We start from the raw sequence: 19181 nt of genomic DNA on the forward strand, positions 1-19181 counted from the left end.
AGCGCCATATGAAAATCTTGATCTTATTTGGAACCTTCAGTCTCCAAATATTGTTCCATACCAGATTTAGCTTGTTAAAATCACTGGGGGTGCCCTTGCCTTTTCGTCCCAACGCTCCATCTTCCATCAGTTTAATAGCCAAGCCGTACCAAGTTTTGACTGAATACACTCCATCCGTGGTGTGGTGCCACACCAACCGATCATCAATGCCAACTTGACTTAGGGGTATGCTTAAAATCAGTAACACATCAACCTGATTGAACCCGTCCGAGATCATCTCAGTCCTCCAGGAGTTAGAAGACGGGTCAATTAAGTCACTAACCATAGTTCCTTCAAGAGTTACCTTCGGATTAACTTTAAAAGTCGAAGGTTTAGGGAACCACGGATCCTCCCTAATATTTATACTTTTCCCATTTCCCACCCGCCATCTAAGACCAAGTTGCAGCACTTCCCGGACTTCGAAAACACCTTTCCGGGCTTCAAAAACACCTAAATTCTTAAATTTTAGGATTTAGCCCTCTCCATTTACTAGAGACTTAAAAGTTGGTGAAAATTTTATGCATGCTTAGACATATGTCCAACTAGGCACTTGCATGCCAATAATTAAAGATCATTCCCGATCCTTGCGGTGCAGAAGTTTCTGATTTTTATTCCTGAAATCCAGATCACAAGCATGTAAGAGCATGTTCGTAGCAGCTGCATGCAGCTGTACCCTCGTATATATAATTCAGCCGTAACATTTTCTCACTATTAAACATAAAACATGATGTATGTCAACGAGATCATTACTTAACTTTTGGAGATTTTAATATTGTAAACTTTATGTATTTTTTTTTTATGTTTAATTATAATTTTTCTAGACTATAGTGACGGAAGCTGAAAATGAACTTAGAGATCTTTAAAGCTAAAATTAGGGTTTGGGACCTTGTGTGACCCCAACCTTTTAGGCTTTTATTATCATAATAATGTTTAAACCGTTTTTTCTTGTCATAAAAGTCTAAACAATAATGCTACTAATCTAACATCTAATCTAACAAAATATATAGTTTGACAAAAAAAAAAAAAAAAACAATAATGCCACGATACATAGTAGAGGTTCAGACATAATTGAGCAAGAAACCAAATTAAGATTCAACCATACAAGCGCATGACACTTTATAGCAATGATAGGAAAGCAATCATACATATGCACCCTGGTGCGTGTTCAATTCTCACCAGCTCCTCTTCCTCCTAACAACTAACTATTTACTGCACTAACGCTATTGATATACGAAAAAAAATTTGGGCATATAATGCTAGTCCTTTTTTTTCATGCATTAATTAATCATCCACCATCCTTTATCTTTGTCCTTTATTTCTTCTTCTTTTTCTTTTTGATAAATAGTCTAATGTTTTTCACTGCCTTGGTCTTACACTTACCATTGGCAACATCCTCTTTAATTGGTTAATTTTAACTGGTATTTTGATTTATGTCTCGCTATTGATGTAGAAACAACAGTTTTTTCCTTAGGTTAATTGTAACAGCTAGCGGTCCAATTTTGTGTGTGGTGGTGGTGCCGGGGTTGGGGAGAGGAAGATGGTGAGTTGCGTTGTGAAGAAATGAGAGTATAGGCCGTGGGAGGTAGGGGTGGGTTTGGTTCCGTTCGGTTCGGTTTTTTGCCAAAACCAGAAACCGAACCGAACTTACTATTCGGTTCGGTTCGGTTCGGTTCGGTTTTCTATCGGTTTGTATTCGGTTCGGTTTTTCTCGGTTCGGTTTTGGCCCAGTTCGGTTTTTCTCCTCTTTTTTTTTTTTTTTTTTTTGGGAATTTTGATTTTTCTTTCAATTGAGCCTTGCTGCAGAGAGTAGTGCAACAATGGTCCAAACAATCACAGAAAGCAAACATTCAAACAACCACAAAGAGCAAACATTCAAACCAAACCTCTAAAATTGTATAAGTATAACAGAAAATTAAACAAGAGTATGGGTTCGTCGCTGGGCATAAACACCTTGATCCTCACCTGCTATTTGTACCAATTTTCAATTCAATTTTAACCCCAAAAATAACTGACAATCAGCATAATGTCATGGCTGGAAAAGATTGGAAATTTTCTAGTTAATATTCAAACTTAATTCCATAGCTAAACAACAACAAAAAGTAAATGAAATTATCATCAGTTTCTTGGCGGGAAAAGATTGGAGTCGTCTCTAATTAATCAAATCTTGAGAGTTTCATTTGATACATGAATTCTAATCCAACAATTCTGATTCTGAACAAAATTACTTGGTGGTGTAAATGTACCTTTTTCAAATCATTCCCAACATTAGGAAATTCGATGAACAATTCTCGTAAAACGGGTTGCGGATCGAGCCGACTCCGGCCTGGCTCTGAATTGTCAGCACTCCTCCTAGAACCGGACTCATCGCCGTCATCAACACCATAAGCCCTCTTATTCTTTGATTTCCTTCTGTTCGTCTCTCTCTTGCTTCTCCGTTTCTCTCTCCATTCCTTCTCTCTTCTCGAACCACCATCATCTTTTCTGCGATGGGGCCTTTTCGAAGAGCACTCGGATTCCTCGAAGCTGAGGAAGGCGATGAATATGAATCGTCGTCGGTTGAGTCCTCCAATTGCTTTTGCTTCTGATTTGGATTAGGGATTAGGGATTTGGGGTTTGCGGTTTGCGATCAAAAGTGCAGAAGCAACAATCGATTGAATTTCAGGGAATCTCGGGGGTTGGGGCCCACTCGTCCTTGAACCAAAAGCCGGACAACCTAAGCACCTTCCAGCACGACTTGAGAAGCTTCTCAGAGATGTCGGAGCCGAAGGCGTCGAGCTCAGAGCCAGAAAAGAAGAGGATCTGGAGGGGGCAGTGTCGTCGAGGAAGTGGAAGGCGCAGATGCGGATGGAGGAGGGGCGGGCGGAGATGACAATGCTGAAGAGGTTGGAGTGGGAGTGGGCGAATTTGGGGGAGAAGTGGAGTTTGTGGGCTGCTGCGCGAACTGAGAAGTGGGAAAACAGGCGAGACCGAGAGATAACGGTGTCATTTTAGAATTAGGATTATTAATTACTAAATTAACTTTGGTTCGGTTCGGTTTCCAAACCTCAGAAATCGAAACCGAACCAACCAGATTCGGTTCGGTTTTTTTTTTCGGTTCGTTTTTTTCAGCCTCGGTTCGATTTTCGGTTCGGTTTTTTTCGGTTTTCGGTTTTTCCAACCCACCCCTATTGGGAGGAGCGGAGATCGGGCTTGGATGGGAACTTTTGGAGGGAAGTCGATCGATTACATGGATGTTGAGACTAATTAATCAAATGGAACGTTTTCTACTTTAGCTACTTAAAAAGTAATTACTTTGAATTCTCATCAATCTTAATTTATTTTCTATAAAGGTTTACAAAGATGAGTAAAAATACATGGAAAAAAAACCCTAAGGTAATTACAAAAAAGAAGATACGAATTGACCAAAAGAACTAAAGTGTAACACGGACCAATTTGACAACCATATATAAGCAAAAATGTGACTGGGTGCTAGCTGATAACCCCATGGCTATAGTTAGCTCATTTTTCTTCTAACCTAATAAAAAGAGTTTATATATTTAGACTCGAAAATTGACCCGCTTTTTCCTAGCTAACTATTTTTGTAAATTTCTTTTGTTATAAATAGGCAAAATTTAGAGAGATAACCTTTACTCGAGACAGGAACGAAGCAGTTGCAGAGTATTATACCAACACAAGCTGTTGCAGAGGAAGTAATGTATATTATTGCTATTAGATGTTTTTCTCTTCCTTTTCTCTTCTTAATGTTCTCTTTATTTGAACAATCTAAGTGCTCTATTTATAGAGCCATTTCAATGGAAACTTACAAAACTTACTATTCACATGTGATACTTTACTATACACATTACTATACACATGTGGTACTTAACTATACACATGTGGGCAAACATACCCATTATTTACAACACTCCCCTTTGGATGCCCACATATCAGTATCAGTTACCTCATTAAAACCTTGCTTGGAAAAACCCAGTGGGAAAAAACCATAGCGAAGGAAAAAGAGTACAACTTTACCTGGATGGTGGTGAGCATGTTTATGTTGCCTCGTTAAAACCATGTTTATGCTCCCCCTGAATTGTATCTCCCCCTGATTCCGTATTCTTCAAATTTGTAAGCCGATGTAATCTGATTCCCTGCATCAACTTCTAAAATGTGCATTTTGGTAGAGATTTGGTGAACAAGTCTGCTAAATTTTCATTGGAACGGATTTGTCTGACTTTAATAACTTTACCCTTCTGAAGCTCATGTGCACTAAAAAATCTTAGAGATATGTGTTTAGTCTTATTACCTTTGATGAATCATTCCTTCATCTGGGCGACACAGGCTGCATTATCTTCATGGATGACAGTTGGAGTGTCTGTCCTTGAAGGTAGACCACATGAATTTCGGATGTGATGGATCATTGATCTTAACCAAGAGCATTCACGACTTGCTTCATGTAAAGCAATTATTTCCAAGTGATTGGAAGATGTAGCAACTAGCGTTTGCTTCGTTGAACTCCATGAAATTGCAGTATCCCCATAAGTGAACACATATCTATTTTCTGAGCGGGCTTTATGTGGATCGGAGAGAAAACCAGCATCTGTGTATCCAACAAGGATCTAATCATTTGTGAGCTTGTCTGAGTAGAAGAGACCCATATATGTTGTCCCACGAAGATATTGTAGAATATCTTTGACTCCTTTCCAATGACGAATTGTTGGAGCAGAGCTGTACCTGGCTAACAAGTTAATTGAAAAAGCTATATCTGGTCTAGTACATTGTGCTAAATACAATAAAGCACCTATTGCGCTCAAATATGGTACTTCTGAACCAAGGACCAGTTCATTTTCTTCTTTTGGACGGAATGGATCTTTCTTAATGTCCAAATAACGAACGGCCATTGGGGTGCTAAGTGGATAATCCTTGTCCATGCCAAATCGCTTCAATATCTTTTCAATGTAAGTTGATTGATGGTCCAAAATTCCATTAGCACAATGCTCGATCTGCAGGCCGAGACAATATTTTGTTTTCCCAAGGTCTTTCATTTCAAATTCGCTTTTCAGATATTCAGCAGTCTTATTGAGCTCTTCAAGGGTTCCAACTAGGTTCATATCATCGACGTATACTGCCACTATAGTAAATCCAGTATTTGATTTCTTAATGAACACACAAGGGCATATGACATTGTTGGCATATCCTTCTTTAATCAAATACTCACTGAGACGATTATACCACATTCGCCCAGATTGTTTCAACTTTCAACCCATATAGTGATCTCCTTAATTTGATTGAGAACATACCTTGTGGTTTGTTAGTTGCTTTAGGCAACTTAAGTCCTTCTAGGACTTTCATATATATGTCAGTATCTAATTCTCCATATAGATACGCGGTGATGACACCCATAAGTCGCATGTCAAGTTTTTCTGAAATCACCAAACTTATTAAGTAACGGAACGTAATTGCGTCCATTACAGGAGAGTATGTCTCTTCATAATCAATTCCAGGTCTTTGTGAAAAACCTTGTGCAACGAGTCGTGCTTTATATCTTGCAATCTCATTTTTTCTCGTTGCGTTTCCTTGTGAATACCCATTTGCAACCTACAGGGTTCATACCAGGCGAGGTTTGGACTATTGGTCCAAAAACACTTCGTCTTTCCAAGGAATTTAATTTTGCCTGGATTGCATCTTTCCACTTAGGCCAATCTTGTCTCTGTTTGCATTCATCAACAGATCTGGGCTCAATATCATCACTTAAGATAATTTCAGTGGCTATTGCAAATGCAAACATGTCATCGATGATTATTTCATTTCGATCCCACAATTCATTAGTACATGCATAATTTATGGATATTTCTTTGCTTTCATGTACTTCTGTCTCTTCAGGGACATATGTCTCATCAAGGACATTTTCTTTTTTTTGGAAGTACAGAATCATGAATTATGGATTTATCATTCAATTTCTTTTCTTGAATGATATCATTTGGGTTCAACTGTGCCCTCATCTTTCTCTTTCGAGGGGCTGAATTTTTTGAACCTGGGGGTCTACCACGCTTCAGGCATGCACTGGATGAATCATTCACTGCCACTTTATTTTGTCCAACAGGGACATCAATTCTTGCAGGTGCGTTTGCAGCAGGTATATGTGACTTTGTCACTTTCGAAGCATCATTAAATGCATCTGGCATTTGATTAGCGATACCTTGAAGATGAACAATCCTTTTCATTTCATTTTCACATTGAGTGCTTCGTGGATCAAAATGAGATAAGGTGGGAACAACCCATGTCAGTTCTTGCCGTTCTTCTGGAACGGTCTTTTCTCCCCCTAACGATGGGAAAACTATCTCATCAAAATGACAATCAGCAAAACGAGATGTAAACATATCACCAGTCAAAGGTTCCAACTATCTAATGATAGATGATGAATCAAAACCCACATAAATTCCCAGTCTGCGCTGAGGTCCCATTTTAGTTTGTTGTGGCGGTGCAATAGGCACATAAACAGCACAACCAAAAACTCGTAAATGGGAAATGTTTGGCTGTTGTCCAAACACGAGTTGTATTGATGAATATTGGTGGTTGGCTATGGGTCTCAATCTAACCAATGATGCAGCATGTAATATGGCATGTCCCCATGCAGAGACTGGCAATTTCGTTTTCATGAGTAGAGTACGGGTTATTAATTGAAGTCGCTTGATAAATGCCTCTGCTAAACCATTTTGAGTATAGACATAAGGAACAGGGTGTTCAACATTAATGCCCAGTGCCATACAATAATCATCAAAGGTTTGAGACGTAAATTCACCAGCGTTATCAAGTCGAATGGACTTAATGGGATGATTTGGGAAATGTTCTCGCAACTTAATTATCTGAGCAAGAAGTCTCGCAAAAGCTATATTTCAAGTAGACAATAGGCAAACATATGACCATCGGGTAAATGCATCAACCAAAACCATAAAATATCGAAATGGTCCACAAGGTGGTTGAATAGGTCCACAAATATCCCCTTGAATTCTTTGCAAAAATGATGGTGCTTCATCATCAACCTTTAGTTGTGATGGTCTAATTACCAACTTCCCTTGGGAACAAACCTTGCAAGGGTTATCATTTGAGACATCGATATGTCTGCTCAATAATGGATGTCCATTAGAGTTGGTAATGATTCTACGCATCATGGTAGATCCTAGATGACCTAGACGGTCATGCCAAAGCATGTAAACCTTTGAATCAATGAACTTCTGGTTCATAACAGTATATGCCTCAACTGTCCTTATGTATGTATAATACAATCCACTCGATAAACCATGCAACTTCTCCAATATACGCTTCTGGATATCATTGGAGGTAATGCATAAATATTCCACATTTTCTACACTTTTCGTTTCAATGTGGTATCCATTTAGACGTATGTCTTTAAAACTCAACAAATTTCGAATGGACCGAGTAGCATATAATGCATTCTTTATAGACAATATTGTTCCATTTGGTAACATAATCTGGGCTTTTCCTAAGCCTTCAATTACATCTGATTGCCCTGATATTGTTGTCACCTTTACTTTTGCAAGTACCAAATTCGAGAAATACTTTTGATCTCGAAGTATTGAATGCGTGGTTGCGCTATCTGCAAGACAAAAGTCTCCGCCATTGATCTTGTTTTGAGAATAATCATAATTTTTATCCATGATCTCTAAGTAAAGAAAAAGCAATTTATTCATACTGGAATACTACTTTTATTGAATTGAAAATGCGAGCATTAAACCACAAGTACAAATAACAGGAGTACATTAAACATAAATAATTCAATCGGACCTATAAACTTCATTCCCTCTTTCATTAATAAAGTCTGAAGCATCCAGGTGGGTTGTGTTTAACTGTCCTGATAAATTAGTCACTGGATCAGGGGTTTCCATTGGTTGAGCCTGGTCGAAGAAATTGATCTCGACACCCTTCTCCTTGAAAGAGGCTTGATACAGCTCCACCAGATACTTTGGGATGCGACAAGTACGCGCCCAATGTCCGTTGCCACCACACCTATGGCAACCTCCTTCATGATTTCTAGGAGTGTTCACATGAGCTTTTCCTTTCTGGTGATTTGCATTTTTAAAGCTCGGGCCTGATTATGCCTTGGAACCTGGTTGTGAAACTGGACACCATGGTTCTTACCTTTCCCTTTCCACCGGTCTTGCTTGTGGCCACGTCCTCGTTTGTAATTATTGCCACGGGAGGATATGGTATTCCTTTCAAGGGAAGCAGCATTCACTTCTGGGAACGGTGCTGATCCAGTAGGTCGGAAATTATGGTTTTTCATCAGGAGCTCATTGTTTTGTTCAACTACCAGGAGCACAGATATCAGCTGGTTGTATTCAGTGAAGTCTCGCGCTCTATACTGCTGCTGCAGTACCATGTTAGAGGCTTGGAATGTGCTGAAAGTCCTTTCCAATAACATCTCCTCAGTGATAGTATCCCCACAGAGCTTCATCTGGGAGGTAATTCTGAACAACGCTGAATTGTACTCAGCCACTGACTTGAAATCCTGGATCCTTAGGTGAGTCCAGTCATAGCGAGCTCTTGGAAAAATCACCGTTGTTTGGTGATTGTATCTGCTTCTCAAGGCATTCCAGAGGGCTAACGGATCTTCAACCGTTAAGTACTCGCTCTTTAGTGCCTCATCAAGATGACGATGAATAAAAATCATGGCATTTGCTCGATCTTGAGAGGATGAGCTGCTCTCTTCCTTGATGGTATCTCCAAGATTCGCTGCTTCCATATGGATCTTGGTATCCAGTACCCAAGTAAGGTAATTTTTTCCAGTAATGTCCAGGGCAGCGAAATCAAGTTTTGCCAAGTTTTCCATTTTCTTTTCTGAAAGAAAAATAAGATGTGTAAGAACTTGCAATATTATGTGTACTGGAGAAATTTATTGTTAGAACTTCTGGTTCTTACAAATTTTGATCCTCAGGCCAAAATGATAAGTACTCGAAACTTCGGGCTCGAGATTTACATAATTAATGAGAAGGGCAATTGTATCGCACCACTTTAAACAACAGGAAAATTTAAATATGTAGAGCAAGGTGGACGATTATACCGCACCACCTAAAATTGCAATAAAATTTAAATTGCGATAAAATTTAAATATGTAAAGCAGGGTGGGCGATTATTTCACACCACCTAAACTTGCAATAAAATTTAAATATGTAAAGCAGGGTGGGTGATTATTTTACACCACCTAAAATTGCGATATAATTAAATATGTAAAGCAGGGTGGGTGATTATTTCACACCACCTAAAATTGCGATAAAATTAAATAACGTGCAAATTTAAATATGCAGGATAGAGCGGGCGATTATACCGCTCCACTTAAAATTTGCAGTAAAATTAGATCTGCAGTTCAAGATAGGCGATAAAACCACTCAATCTTGGATTGCATAAATAATCAGTGGGTTAGTAGTCAATATCTACACCAAACAAGAAATCAAAGATATAAGTGACTGTTAGTTGGAGAACTAAAAGTAAACATGGTGCAAACAGTTCTTCGCGAGAGTATACCCAGCAATTGAGGCAGAGGAAGAAGAAGAACAGTAAAAACCTTAGAGGAAACATTTTTTTTTTTCTTTCGGTGAAGGGAAATGAGAAATGATTAGAGAGTCGTGCTGATAACGTGTTATAAATAGGCAAAATTTAGAGAGATAACCTTTACTCGGGACATGAACGAAGCAGTTGCAGAGTATTATACCAACACAAACTGTTGCAGAGGAAGTAATGTATATTATTGCTATTAGATGTTTTTCTCTTCCTTTTCTCTTCTTAATGTTCTCTTTATTTGAACAATCTAAGTGCTCTATTTATAGAGCCATTTCAATGGAAACTTACAAAACTTACTATTCACATGTGATACTTTACTATACACATTACTATACACATGTGGTACTTAACTATACACATGTGGGCAAACATACCCATTATTTACAACATCTTTTTGTTTATAAATTGTGCAATTAACTAATAACTTTTGGGGAAGCTTCCAGTCCCCACATACAGATCAATTCAATTTCCCTTTAAATTATAGTAAGTAAGCAAAGACTTTGTTCAAACCAGAGTAACAACCTGCCCTAGGTCAGACAAGAAAGTACGTGACGGTGCAACTTTACAACTGGGCCATTGATACATTGAATGAGATGTATGCTGGCTATAGTATAACATATACAAGTTACGTGCGTGAATGATGTCCCGTATTCCTAATCATATCCGGTAATATTCTCTTGGACAATCTCAAACCTTTACTTTGTAGTTTAATTATTTCCAAGGCCATACAGCAAAACTAAATAATTAATTTGGAAGAGAGATGCTTCTTATGTTGTTTAATGGTTCTAAGTCAATGTAGGGATTTGTGGTTTTAGCTATTAGCAGCGTTTATTTATTTTTATTTTTTTGAAGAAATTTCTATGGTACGAGGGAGATTTTATTAAAATAAAAAGTTACACCTAGACAGTGAAGATATAAATCTTCCCCTCATAAAAAAAAAAAAAAAAAAAAGAACAAGCAAAAGAGGGGGGAACATAAACCTAACTACTCTTGAAAAGAAACAATAAGATACAAATAAAAGAGGATGGGACATGAGAGGAGTTAATAGGTAAGAACCTACAAGTGAAGATGAAAATAAAACCACACATGCCACATGTAGAAGAAGATATAATTCGTGAAATAAAAAGGAAAATCGAAAATTCAAGTGGCTTAAGTTGAAGTAGCTACTTTTGAAGTCACAAAAAGAAAAGCAACAAATAGATCGAGAAAGTCAAAGTTGAAATGATGATTACCAACCTTGTCTCTCATTCAAAATTGTGCATTAGACGTTCATCTTGCATGACTCCTAAATGATAAAAGAAAGAACTCATCTTTGTTTATTACCTTCATCACATATGTGCAAGACCAAATTCATTTGATTTCTAAAAAGAATAAGCGAACCGCAGTAGCTAGCTGTCTGCTTTTGAGTTGAGTTGTAAGAGTCAGAAAGAAATATCACGCATTCTTAGAATCAGCATTCTATAACCCAAGAGTCGGGTGGACAAGAGAAAAAAGCTCTTCGTGATTCATTTGTAGCTAGATTTTCCAAAACCACAAAATTCTTATTTAGAATAAGATTTCAACTAAAAGAAAATTGATATATTCACCTATAGTACAGATAATTGTTTACTGTAATCACTAGGCATACACATTATCATTGTCTATATCCGATAGATAATGCATAATTCCATTTGTTTTATTATCTACCTAGAACTAATTTGGGAAGGCATTTAGCAATTTAGTCAGTACTTATCCACAAACCGGTCCATCTTGGTTGGCCATTCCCCATTATCTTAATCATATAGACAATACTTAGTTGTTAATCTGTAAAAAAAAACTCGCGTTATTAACCTTAAACAAACAAAAAAAAAACATTAAATTATACTTAACAAATTACAAACCCTATTGTCATGAGTCATGTTTTATAACACTGGATCTATGCCAAGTGGCTGGTCCATTACACTATTCTGGTATAGAAAGCCACAGCTAGGCCACAGGAACCTTAACGTCCAGTCTACGATCTAGTTGTGTCTACTTTAGCAGCCTCCAAACCCACTTTTATCCTTATTTGGACCACGTTTTCATCTTTTCTCTAATCATTTTTATATTAGGGTCGTTACCACGTATTAGATTAAAATCACTATATTTTATTATTTTAGTACAAACTCAAACATTCGGACAAAGTTGCAGAGCAGTAAGAACATGGTAAACTGGGGCGGCAACTGAAAATTTGACAGGCCCAAATCAATGTCTCTTTCGAACACACTATAACTAGTCTACGTTCAAATGCATTTGCTTTAATATGAACCTTCTTGTCTATATTAAAAAAAGGTAAAGATTCTTCAATCCATCTGGCGCATATAGACTCAAGCGCCCTCTTCTTTTTATATAAGAAAAATTTTTAATATAAAAATGTAGTTTTTCGTTAAAGTAAACAGTACCGCGAACTTATGGTTAAAACTCTTTTTTTATATATTCCTTCACCCTACCATTCAAAATCTCAGTCAGCTCTTCTTCTTCTTCTTCTTCTCTCTCTCCCTCTCTCTTCATATCTGTGTTTGGTCGAATGGGTCGATTTCATCTTATTCTAGTATGGTCACTTTGCATCAGTTTGTGTCTACTCCTTTGTCCCACATCGGCGCAGCTCAAAACAAACTACTATGCCAATATCTGCCCCAACGTTGAAAGCATTGTCAGAGATGCGGTCACTAAGAAATTCCAGCAAACATTCGTCACAGTTCCGGGAACGCTCCGTCTCTTCTTCCACGATTGCTTTGTCGAGGTAATCACTTAAACGCTATCTAAACCCTAAATTCTAGAAATTATAACAAGTTTTCTACACGGGTTTCCAAATTTCGATCAAAATCTTAGCTTTGTTTTGTTGTGTTGTGAAATCAATGTAGGGATGTGATGCTTCTGTTATAGTTGCTTCCACTGCAAACAACAAGGCAGAAAAGGACAATCCAGATAATCTGTCATTAGCCGGAGATGGGTTTGATACGGTGATCAAAGCGAAAGCAGCCGTTGACGCAGTTCCTCAATGCAAAAACAAAGTCTCTTGTGCTGATATTCTTGCCTTGGCCACCAGAGATGTTATTGGTTTGGTAATTTGTTAATCACTAGGACTTTGTTTTAATTGATATTTTCTTCTCTATAAAAAAACATTTTTTTTGCTTTTTTGTATTGGAAATGTTCGTTTGTTGCTAGATTATGAATTGAAATCATGATCTGAACAATCAGGTTAACGTTTGTCAGAATGTATGATTTAAATTTAAAGTCCGACAATATTAAGGGTATTGCTCTATTATTATTTTGCCATGCACGTGTGAGTAGTTGTGATAACTACTTACATTTTTATTACGGTAATGTTAATTACAATCAAATGTGTTAACTCAATGCAGTCTGGGGGACCTTCATATTCTGTTGAGTTGGGAAGATTGGATGGACTAAGCTCAACTTCTACAAGTGTAAATGGGAAGCTACCCAAGTCAACCTTCAATTTGAACCAGCTCAATTCCCTGTTTGCTTCCCATGGGTTATCCCAAGCTGACATGGTTGCTCTTTCAGGTAAGGCGTGTTTTATGTTCTCGTCAATGGGACACATCATACACTAAAACCTAAGACCTATGCTAGTGATAGTCTATCTACTTACTTCGATAACTAACAATCACCTACATGCGTATGAATTAGTCTTAATTAGTTTTTTTCTAAACATACACAAGACTTACAATATTTAGAATTTAATTGCGAGTTTTTAGATGATTTAAAGTGCTTTGAATTATTCTTTTTCTCTTTCAAGAAACATCGTTTTCAACTCAAAAAGATATATCATCAAAATAGATAATGTGTATTGATATTAGAGAATCACACTTTGTGATTCTTGAATATGTACTTCATCAATTATTCTTCATCAAACTTTGTTGGAAAACAATCGAACATATCCTCGTATTGATATGCTACTAAGCAGCTTTATGGTTCCTTGACATGCACTAATTAAAAGGCATTAATAACTGTTTAATTTGCAGGGGCACACACCCTTGGGTTCTCTCATTGCAACCAGTTCTCAAATCGGATTTACAGTAACCCAGTGGACCCCACGCTGAACAAAACGTACGCAACGCAGCTCCAACAAATGTGTCCCAAAAATGTAGACCCCGACATAGCCATCGACATGGACCCAACCACGCCCAGGAAGTTTGACAATGTATACTTTCAGAATCTTGTGGAAGGGAAAGGATTATTTACCTCGGACCAGGTCCTTTATACGGACAGCAGATCCCAGCCCACGGTAAGAACGTGGGCCAAAAACAATGCAGCGTTTAACCAGGCCTTTATTACCGCTATGACCAAGCTGGGCCGTGTCGGAATGAAGACCGGCAAGAACGGTAATATTCGTCGCGATTGCAGTGTTTTTAATTAAAGGTCGTACCCAGTGCACAAGGCTCCCGCTTTACGCAAGGTCTGGGAGAAAAAAAAAGTGGGTGAAAAAAAAAAAGAAATTGGTTAAACTGAATGTTAATCTCAGCTTCAGTTCATCTGTTTCTTTTATCAGACAAAAAATGGATTGCAAATAAACAAAGAGAGAAGGGAAAATGAAGGAAGTTAAAAATAGGAAAGATTTAACTCTTACAGTAAGGTTTGTAACTTCAATAATCTAGATTGTTGAGCTGGGTTTATGTGAAATAATCGATAGGATGACATTGTGTCAAATATCCTAAGTGCAACAACATGATGCCCAATTCATTTTTCTTTTTATAATTATTTTTGTTTCTTTTCAGTGCAACTTGAAATAAATTAGTGAGATTTTAAAGAAACAGATGTTATACTTTTATCAGACATCAACCACAATAATACTTCGGTGCACCTAAACTCACACATGTTGTAATCATACCCTATATTTGGATCGGATAAGCTTATCAAATGCTCGAGTATCATCCTTCTTTTATTTCCTTTTACTTCTTTAGCATCCACCATTGGTTGTTTAAAAAATGGTGCTAAGCACGCATAGTAGAGAGGGTGTAAATGAGTTGAGCCCAACCAAATCAAATATCACAATTTTGTATGAGTGTATATTCGGTTTTGCATGCTCGACCCATATGTCTAGAGGCGTTAGATTAAAGATCAAGATGATTTTGTTTGGACCTGAAATTTTGGTTTCAGTCGAGCAATTAGAAGTCAACCTAAAAAAAGGTTGTGAGTCTCAACCCAGTAATGCATTGTTGGTGACATGGCCGAGTCCTAGGCAAAGTAGGCTTGTTTGAGGATCAGGATTGACTTTTGATGAGATTTGAATTGGCTGCTTGAGGATTCGGATTGGATTTTGGATGAAAAGATCATGATTGGTTTCTAGATGAAATGTGAATCAGTAGCATAATTAGTCTAGGCTTAGAATCTTAGTTTGTGTCGAAGAAGGTGAGACTCGACGGTGATAGAGTTATGATCGAGGATAATTCTGAGATATCGAAATAATATGCCGAGGAGTTGGAGTACTATTAGAACTCTACCACTCAACAAGTTTGCGCCTTAAGTACTTTCCAACCAGTGAAGGTAAACGTTTAAACATAATAAAGCCAACATTAATGGCTTAATCATGTTTAAAGATGGCAATGTTTGGACTAAAAATATGTATTGGGACCTAACCGAGACCCAACCCGTTTGTTCCCAAGTAAAACACTAATGGGCCCTTAAAGCATAAGAAACAACGCACCAGCCTAACCAAGTTCAAAAGTACTTTACACGTGGCAATAAAGTCGGTGAACAAACCTTTAACATTAAGAGCAATTCCACCCCTAACACAAATGCGCCTGCACCCAGTCCATTTATCCACTCAGTGAACAATGATAGACTCTAACAAACAGTAATAGGCCAAATGCATCTCCACCCTTAAAACTAAATAGCCTAGTCAATTTTATTAAAATATTATTAACTTTTATTATAAAATAATAAAAATTAATAATTTGACAGATTGTACATCAAAGCACGCCAACCCACCACCACCTTCATCATCATCACCACCACCATCCTCTTCGCATATTGTACAACAAAGATCATTACTTTAAGCCTTTCTAAGACAACACAATTCGAATCATTGCATAAATTCCTAAAAAATTAACAAAAACATTGAAAGACACTGTGTGTGGGCGTGAACTGTGGACTCACTGAGGCTGGGCTTCAGCACCGGCAAGAGCAGCTTGAGATGCAAAAGCCGAGGCTGCAGCTTCTGGCGATGGTGGTAGCATTGGAAACTGGACTTCTCCGGTCCCTAATTGAGGAACCTCAGAGTGAAGCGGCACGACCTCTGGAGCTTGAGATGCAAAGCCCAGTGCGGTTGGTTCAGGATCGAAGATAGGGATGACGACAACGACCACACCATAGGTGAGATTCTAGCAGCTTATGCCTTCGGTTCCGGCTCCACCCTTGCCGTTATCTCTGCCGTTGCAGTCAAGCCCAACATCTCTTTCTCCGCCATCTCCGATGGACAGACATCTGCTGGGACCTGGTGTAAAAAAAAAAATGATTTCAGATCATGACCTTAGCCTGGCATCAGATGGGCCGGTCCCAAGGTCTGTCAATTTTGGGCTGGCTTAGAGACCAGCTTGGGCTAGGTGCCAGGCAATCTGCTGGGCTGGAAAGACTTACCTAGGTGCCGGGCCATTTTTTTGGTTGTGTGACGGCCTATCCCACCTCGGGGGAAGTGCTCTAATAGAACACTTTAGTTTATTTTTACAGAGGAAAACTACTTTCTGAAGGCAGTTTAGGGATTCTTGAGGAAACATAAAAGCTGAAGACGAGGACACTCAAATCAAGCAACCAAAAAACAACTTTGCTCTCTTTCTAGCCTACTTTCTTACAAGTCCCTTTCATATATTTAGCACCCTCGTGTTTCCTTACATTTATCTTTATAACTCTGCTACTTTACATGTAGTATTGATTTGCCTATTTTCAACTTCATTTTGAAGAACTTCTTTTAGTATCAAGAACTTGCCCGAACGGCTTGCGAACTAGTCCGAATAGGTTTAAACTTGCTCAAATGCTTGTGTTTTATATTTCCTTTTACCTTATTGTCTTGTACCTTCAATTACTATTATTTTGTTCAAGTTATTTCTCTGTTGTAAGTATTTAACAAGCACCTAACTTAATTTGACAAATATTTACTTTCCATTACTTTTAGTCCTTTCCTTTTTTTTTATCTAACATATCTTCCTTTCTGCCTTTACATTTACGTGAGAGTTGCAAATAAAGTTGGACCTAATTTTGATCAGCTTGTAGTTGTCTCTTGGCATCAACATAAAGAAAATATAGAGTCATTGGTTGCACATTATAGAAAAGAACTTAACATATATTTAACTCGTCTATGACACAGTTCTTTGGTAAGAAACTCGAATTACTTGTGGTGCAACCAAACAATCTAACAAACAACTACTTAATAATCAATTTGTTTGTATAATCCAATAGTGGAATGCCTAAAAACAACAATCTCATTTAAAAGACCTTAAAGGCTTGCTCAAGGCTTCCCAAAGAACTGACACATAGTTTGCACACTCGCAGGGAGAATTATGGGCGCCAATATAATTTTGACACGCCCAATAAGACCTTTTAGATTCACTCTAGATACCATTCGATCAGATCTTGTTGGTTGTAGAGTTTAAGGTATATGGTTTCAACTTAACGTCAAGGAGGATGAAGGTAGAAGATGTTGGTTGGCAATGAAGAACAATAATTCTCATAGCAGAGAGAAAACAAATCTACAGTACTGTTAGTTCATACATTTTTGTAGTAGGACTCACACTGTAAGGTTGCGATCAATATATTTTTCTTTATTTCATCAACTAAAACCAATCATAATTTGGCTTAATCTTTTTAGATTCCATATATACTTGAAACCTTACGGTTAGTCCCCGAAACGTGGACCAGCTTAAGAAACTACGACTAGTATATGATCAACATATATATGCACACACACATATAAGTAAAAAATGCCTAATTTTATAAATGGTCCTCGTGGTTATAAGGTACTCGAAAGATAACTCATGTGGCAAAAAAATTAGGATTTAAACCCCTGTGGTGAACTCTATTAGAATTTATGTTTCTCCATTAGTAGCCTACATGTGAGTGAGGCTAAGATTGTCATTTCATCTCTTTCCCTTTCATCCTTTCCATAGTCTTTGCTTGAGAACAATCAAACACTAATTGTTTATCTTAGGAATTTGATAGACAACATATATTGGGAATTACCATGTGAATTAAAGAGCATTCATTTTACCTTGCTGAGAAGAATTTAAAGTATAATTATGAGCAGAAGTTAGGAAATTTGGAAAATTTGGATCGTGGGTACCATTTTTGGGCGAATTTAATCTTGCCCATTTCGACAAATTTGCCTTTGAATGATGGGTTATGGTTTGAAATCCATAATTCGACTGATGCACAGTTGAAGGAATTTGTGATTTTGGAAATAGTAGCTTGCCCTTTGTTATTTCATTGGTTTTCGATTTCAATGGTTTAAATGGCACATTTTTTACAAGGGTGGGCAGGACTGTGTCATCAACTGGATGGGTGAAGCCCTCATATGGGAACTCACAACTGATGCGATTCAAGACTTATATTATAGTAATACAATGGTAATGAGGAATGATTGTTCAATCGAAAAACGGGGACCAACTATGGAAAGGATGAAATGACCATCTTAGCCTCACACTTGAGGCTCATGTGAAATTACTAATGGAGGTATGACAGAAGTTTCAGTTTTGGGCATAAATTTACCATAAAGGCTATCTTTTGTATAGCCTGCGACCATGGGGACCATTTATCTGATTTGGCCAAAAAAAAAAGAATTGTAAAGGTTCCCAAATGGTAAATGGAAATGCAATACACAAATGGGTTATCTAGGGTTAACTAATGGGTCGTTTGATAACTATTTCATTTTCGGTTTAACCATTTTATTTTCAGTTTTCACCTTGTTGAAACTTGAAAACTGAAATCTTGTTTTGTAACTTCTTTCTAACACACCTCGACTGGGAATGTCTACGTAAACTCCAAATTGACCTTTGCTGGCTGACACCAGGAAAGTGATGAAGCCATAAAATGTAGTGATGTGGAAAATGTGAGTAAATTTAAACCTATAAGTGACTAAATGTAAGAGTGCGCATGTGAGCGGGATTAAACCCATTTCACATGTGATGTCAGAGCATAAGCATAGTATAGTAAAAGTAGAAGAAGAATTATACCATCGAAAGTATTCTCCTATAACAACATTTTTCAAGAATCCTCGTTGACAGGAAAGCTCCACCACTAAAACCTGGAGGAGTGAAAAACAAGGGTGAGTGAGCCTAAAATAAAGCTTTGTAAAACCTTTTCGAAAATGTAATAATCCCTCGTTGAAAAACAAAATATAGTTTCCAAAAATAGCATACTACGTATAGTATGAAAATACTTACCGTAAATAGTAAGATCACAAGAATGCAATAATTCACAATATTCAACATATAAAACACATGAAAAACGGTAATCACAATAACTCGAATAAATGAACATAAACTATTGGGTGCTCATTGACATATGCTGACACACAATCTCATGCATAGATATTCTGACATGAACATGACTGG

The 19181-nt window shown here is 37.6% G+C and overlaps 1 protein-coding gene across 1 annotated transcript; it reads left to right on the forward strand.

Moving 5' to 3' along the window:
* Window positions 1-11885: 11885 nt before the first annotated feature.
* On the forward strand, window positions 11886-14390 carry LOC103403867 (peroxidase 51-like). Its single transcript, XM_070816172.1, has 4 exons — window positions 11886-12358; window positions 12480-12680; window positions 12978-13143; window positions 13602-14390. The coding sequence occupies exons 1-4, from the start codon at window positions 12143-12145 to the stop codon at window positions 13994-13996; spliced, it is 978 nt and encodes a 325-aa protein (XP_070672273.1). The 5' UTR covers window positions 11886-12142; the 3' UTR covers window positions 13997-14390.
* The last annotated feature ends 4791 nt before the right edge of the window (window positions 14391-19181 follow it).

Source organism: Malus domestica, chromosome 02 (genome assembly GCF_042453785.1).
Source record: "Malus domestica chromosome 02, GDT2T_hap1".
In the NCBI taxonomy this organism is placed as follows: Eukaryota; Viridiplantae; Streptophyta; class Magnoliopsida; order Rosales; family Rosaceae; genus Malus; species Malus domestica.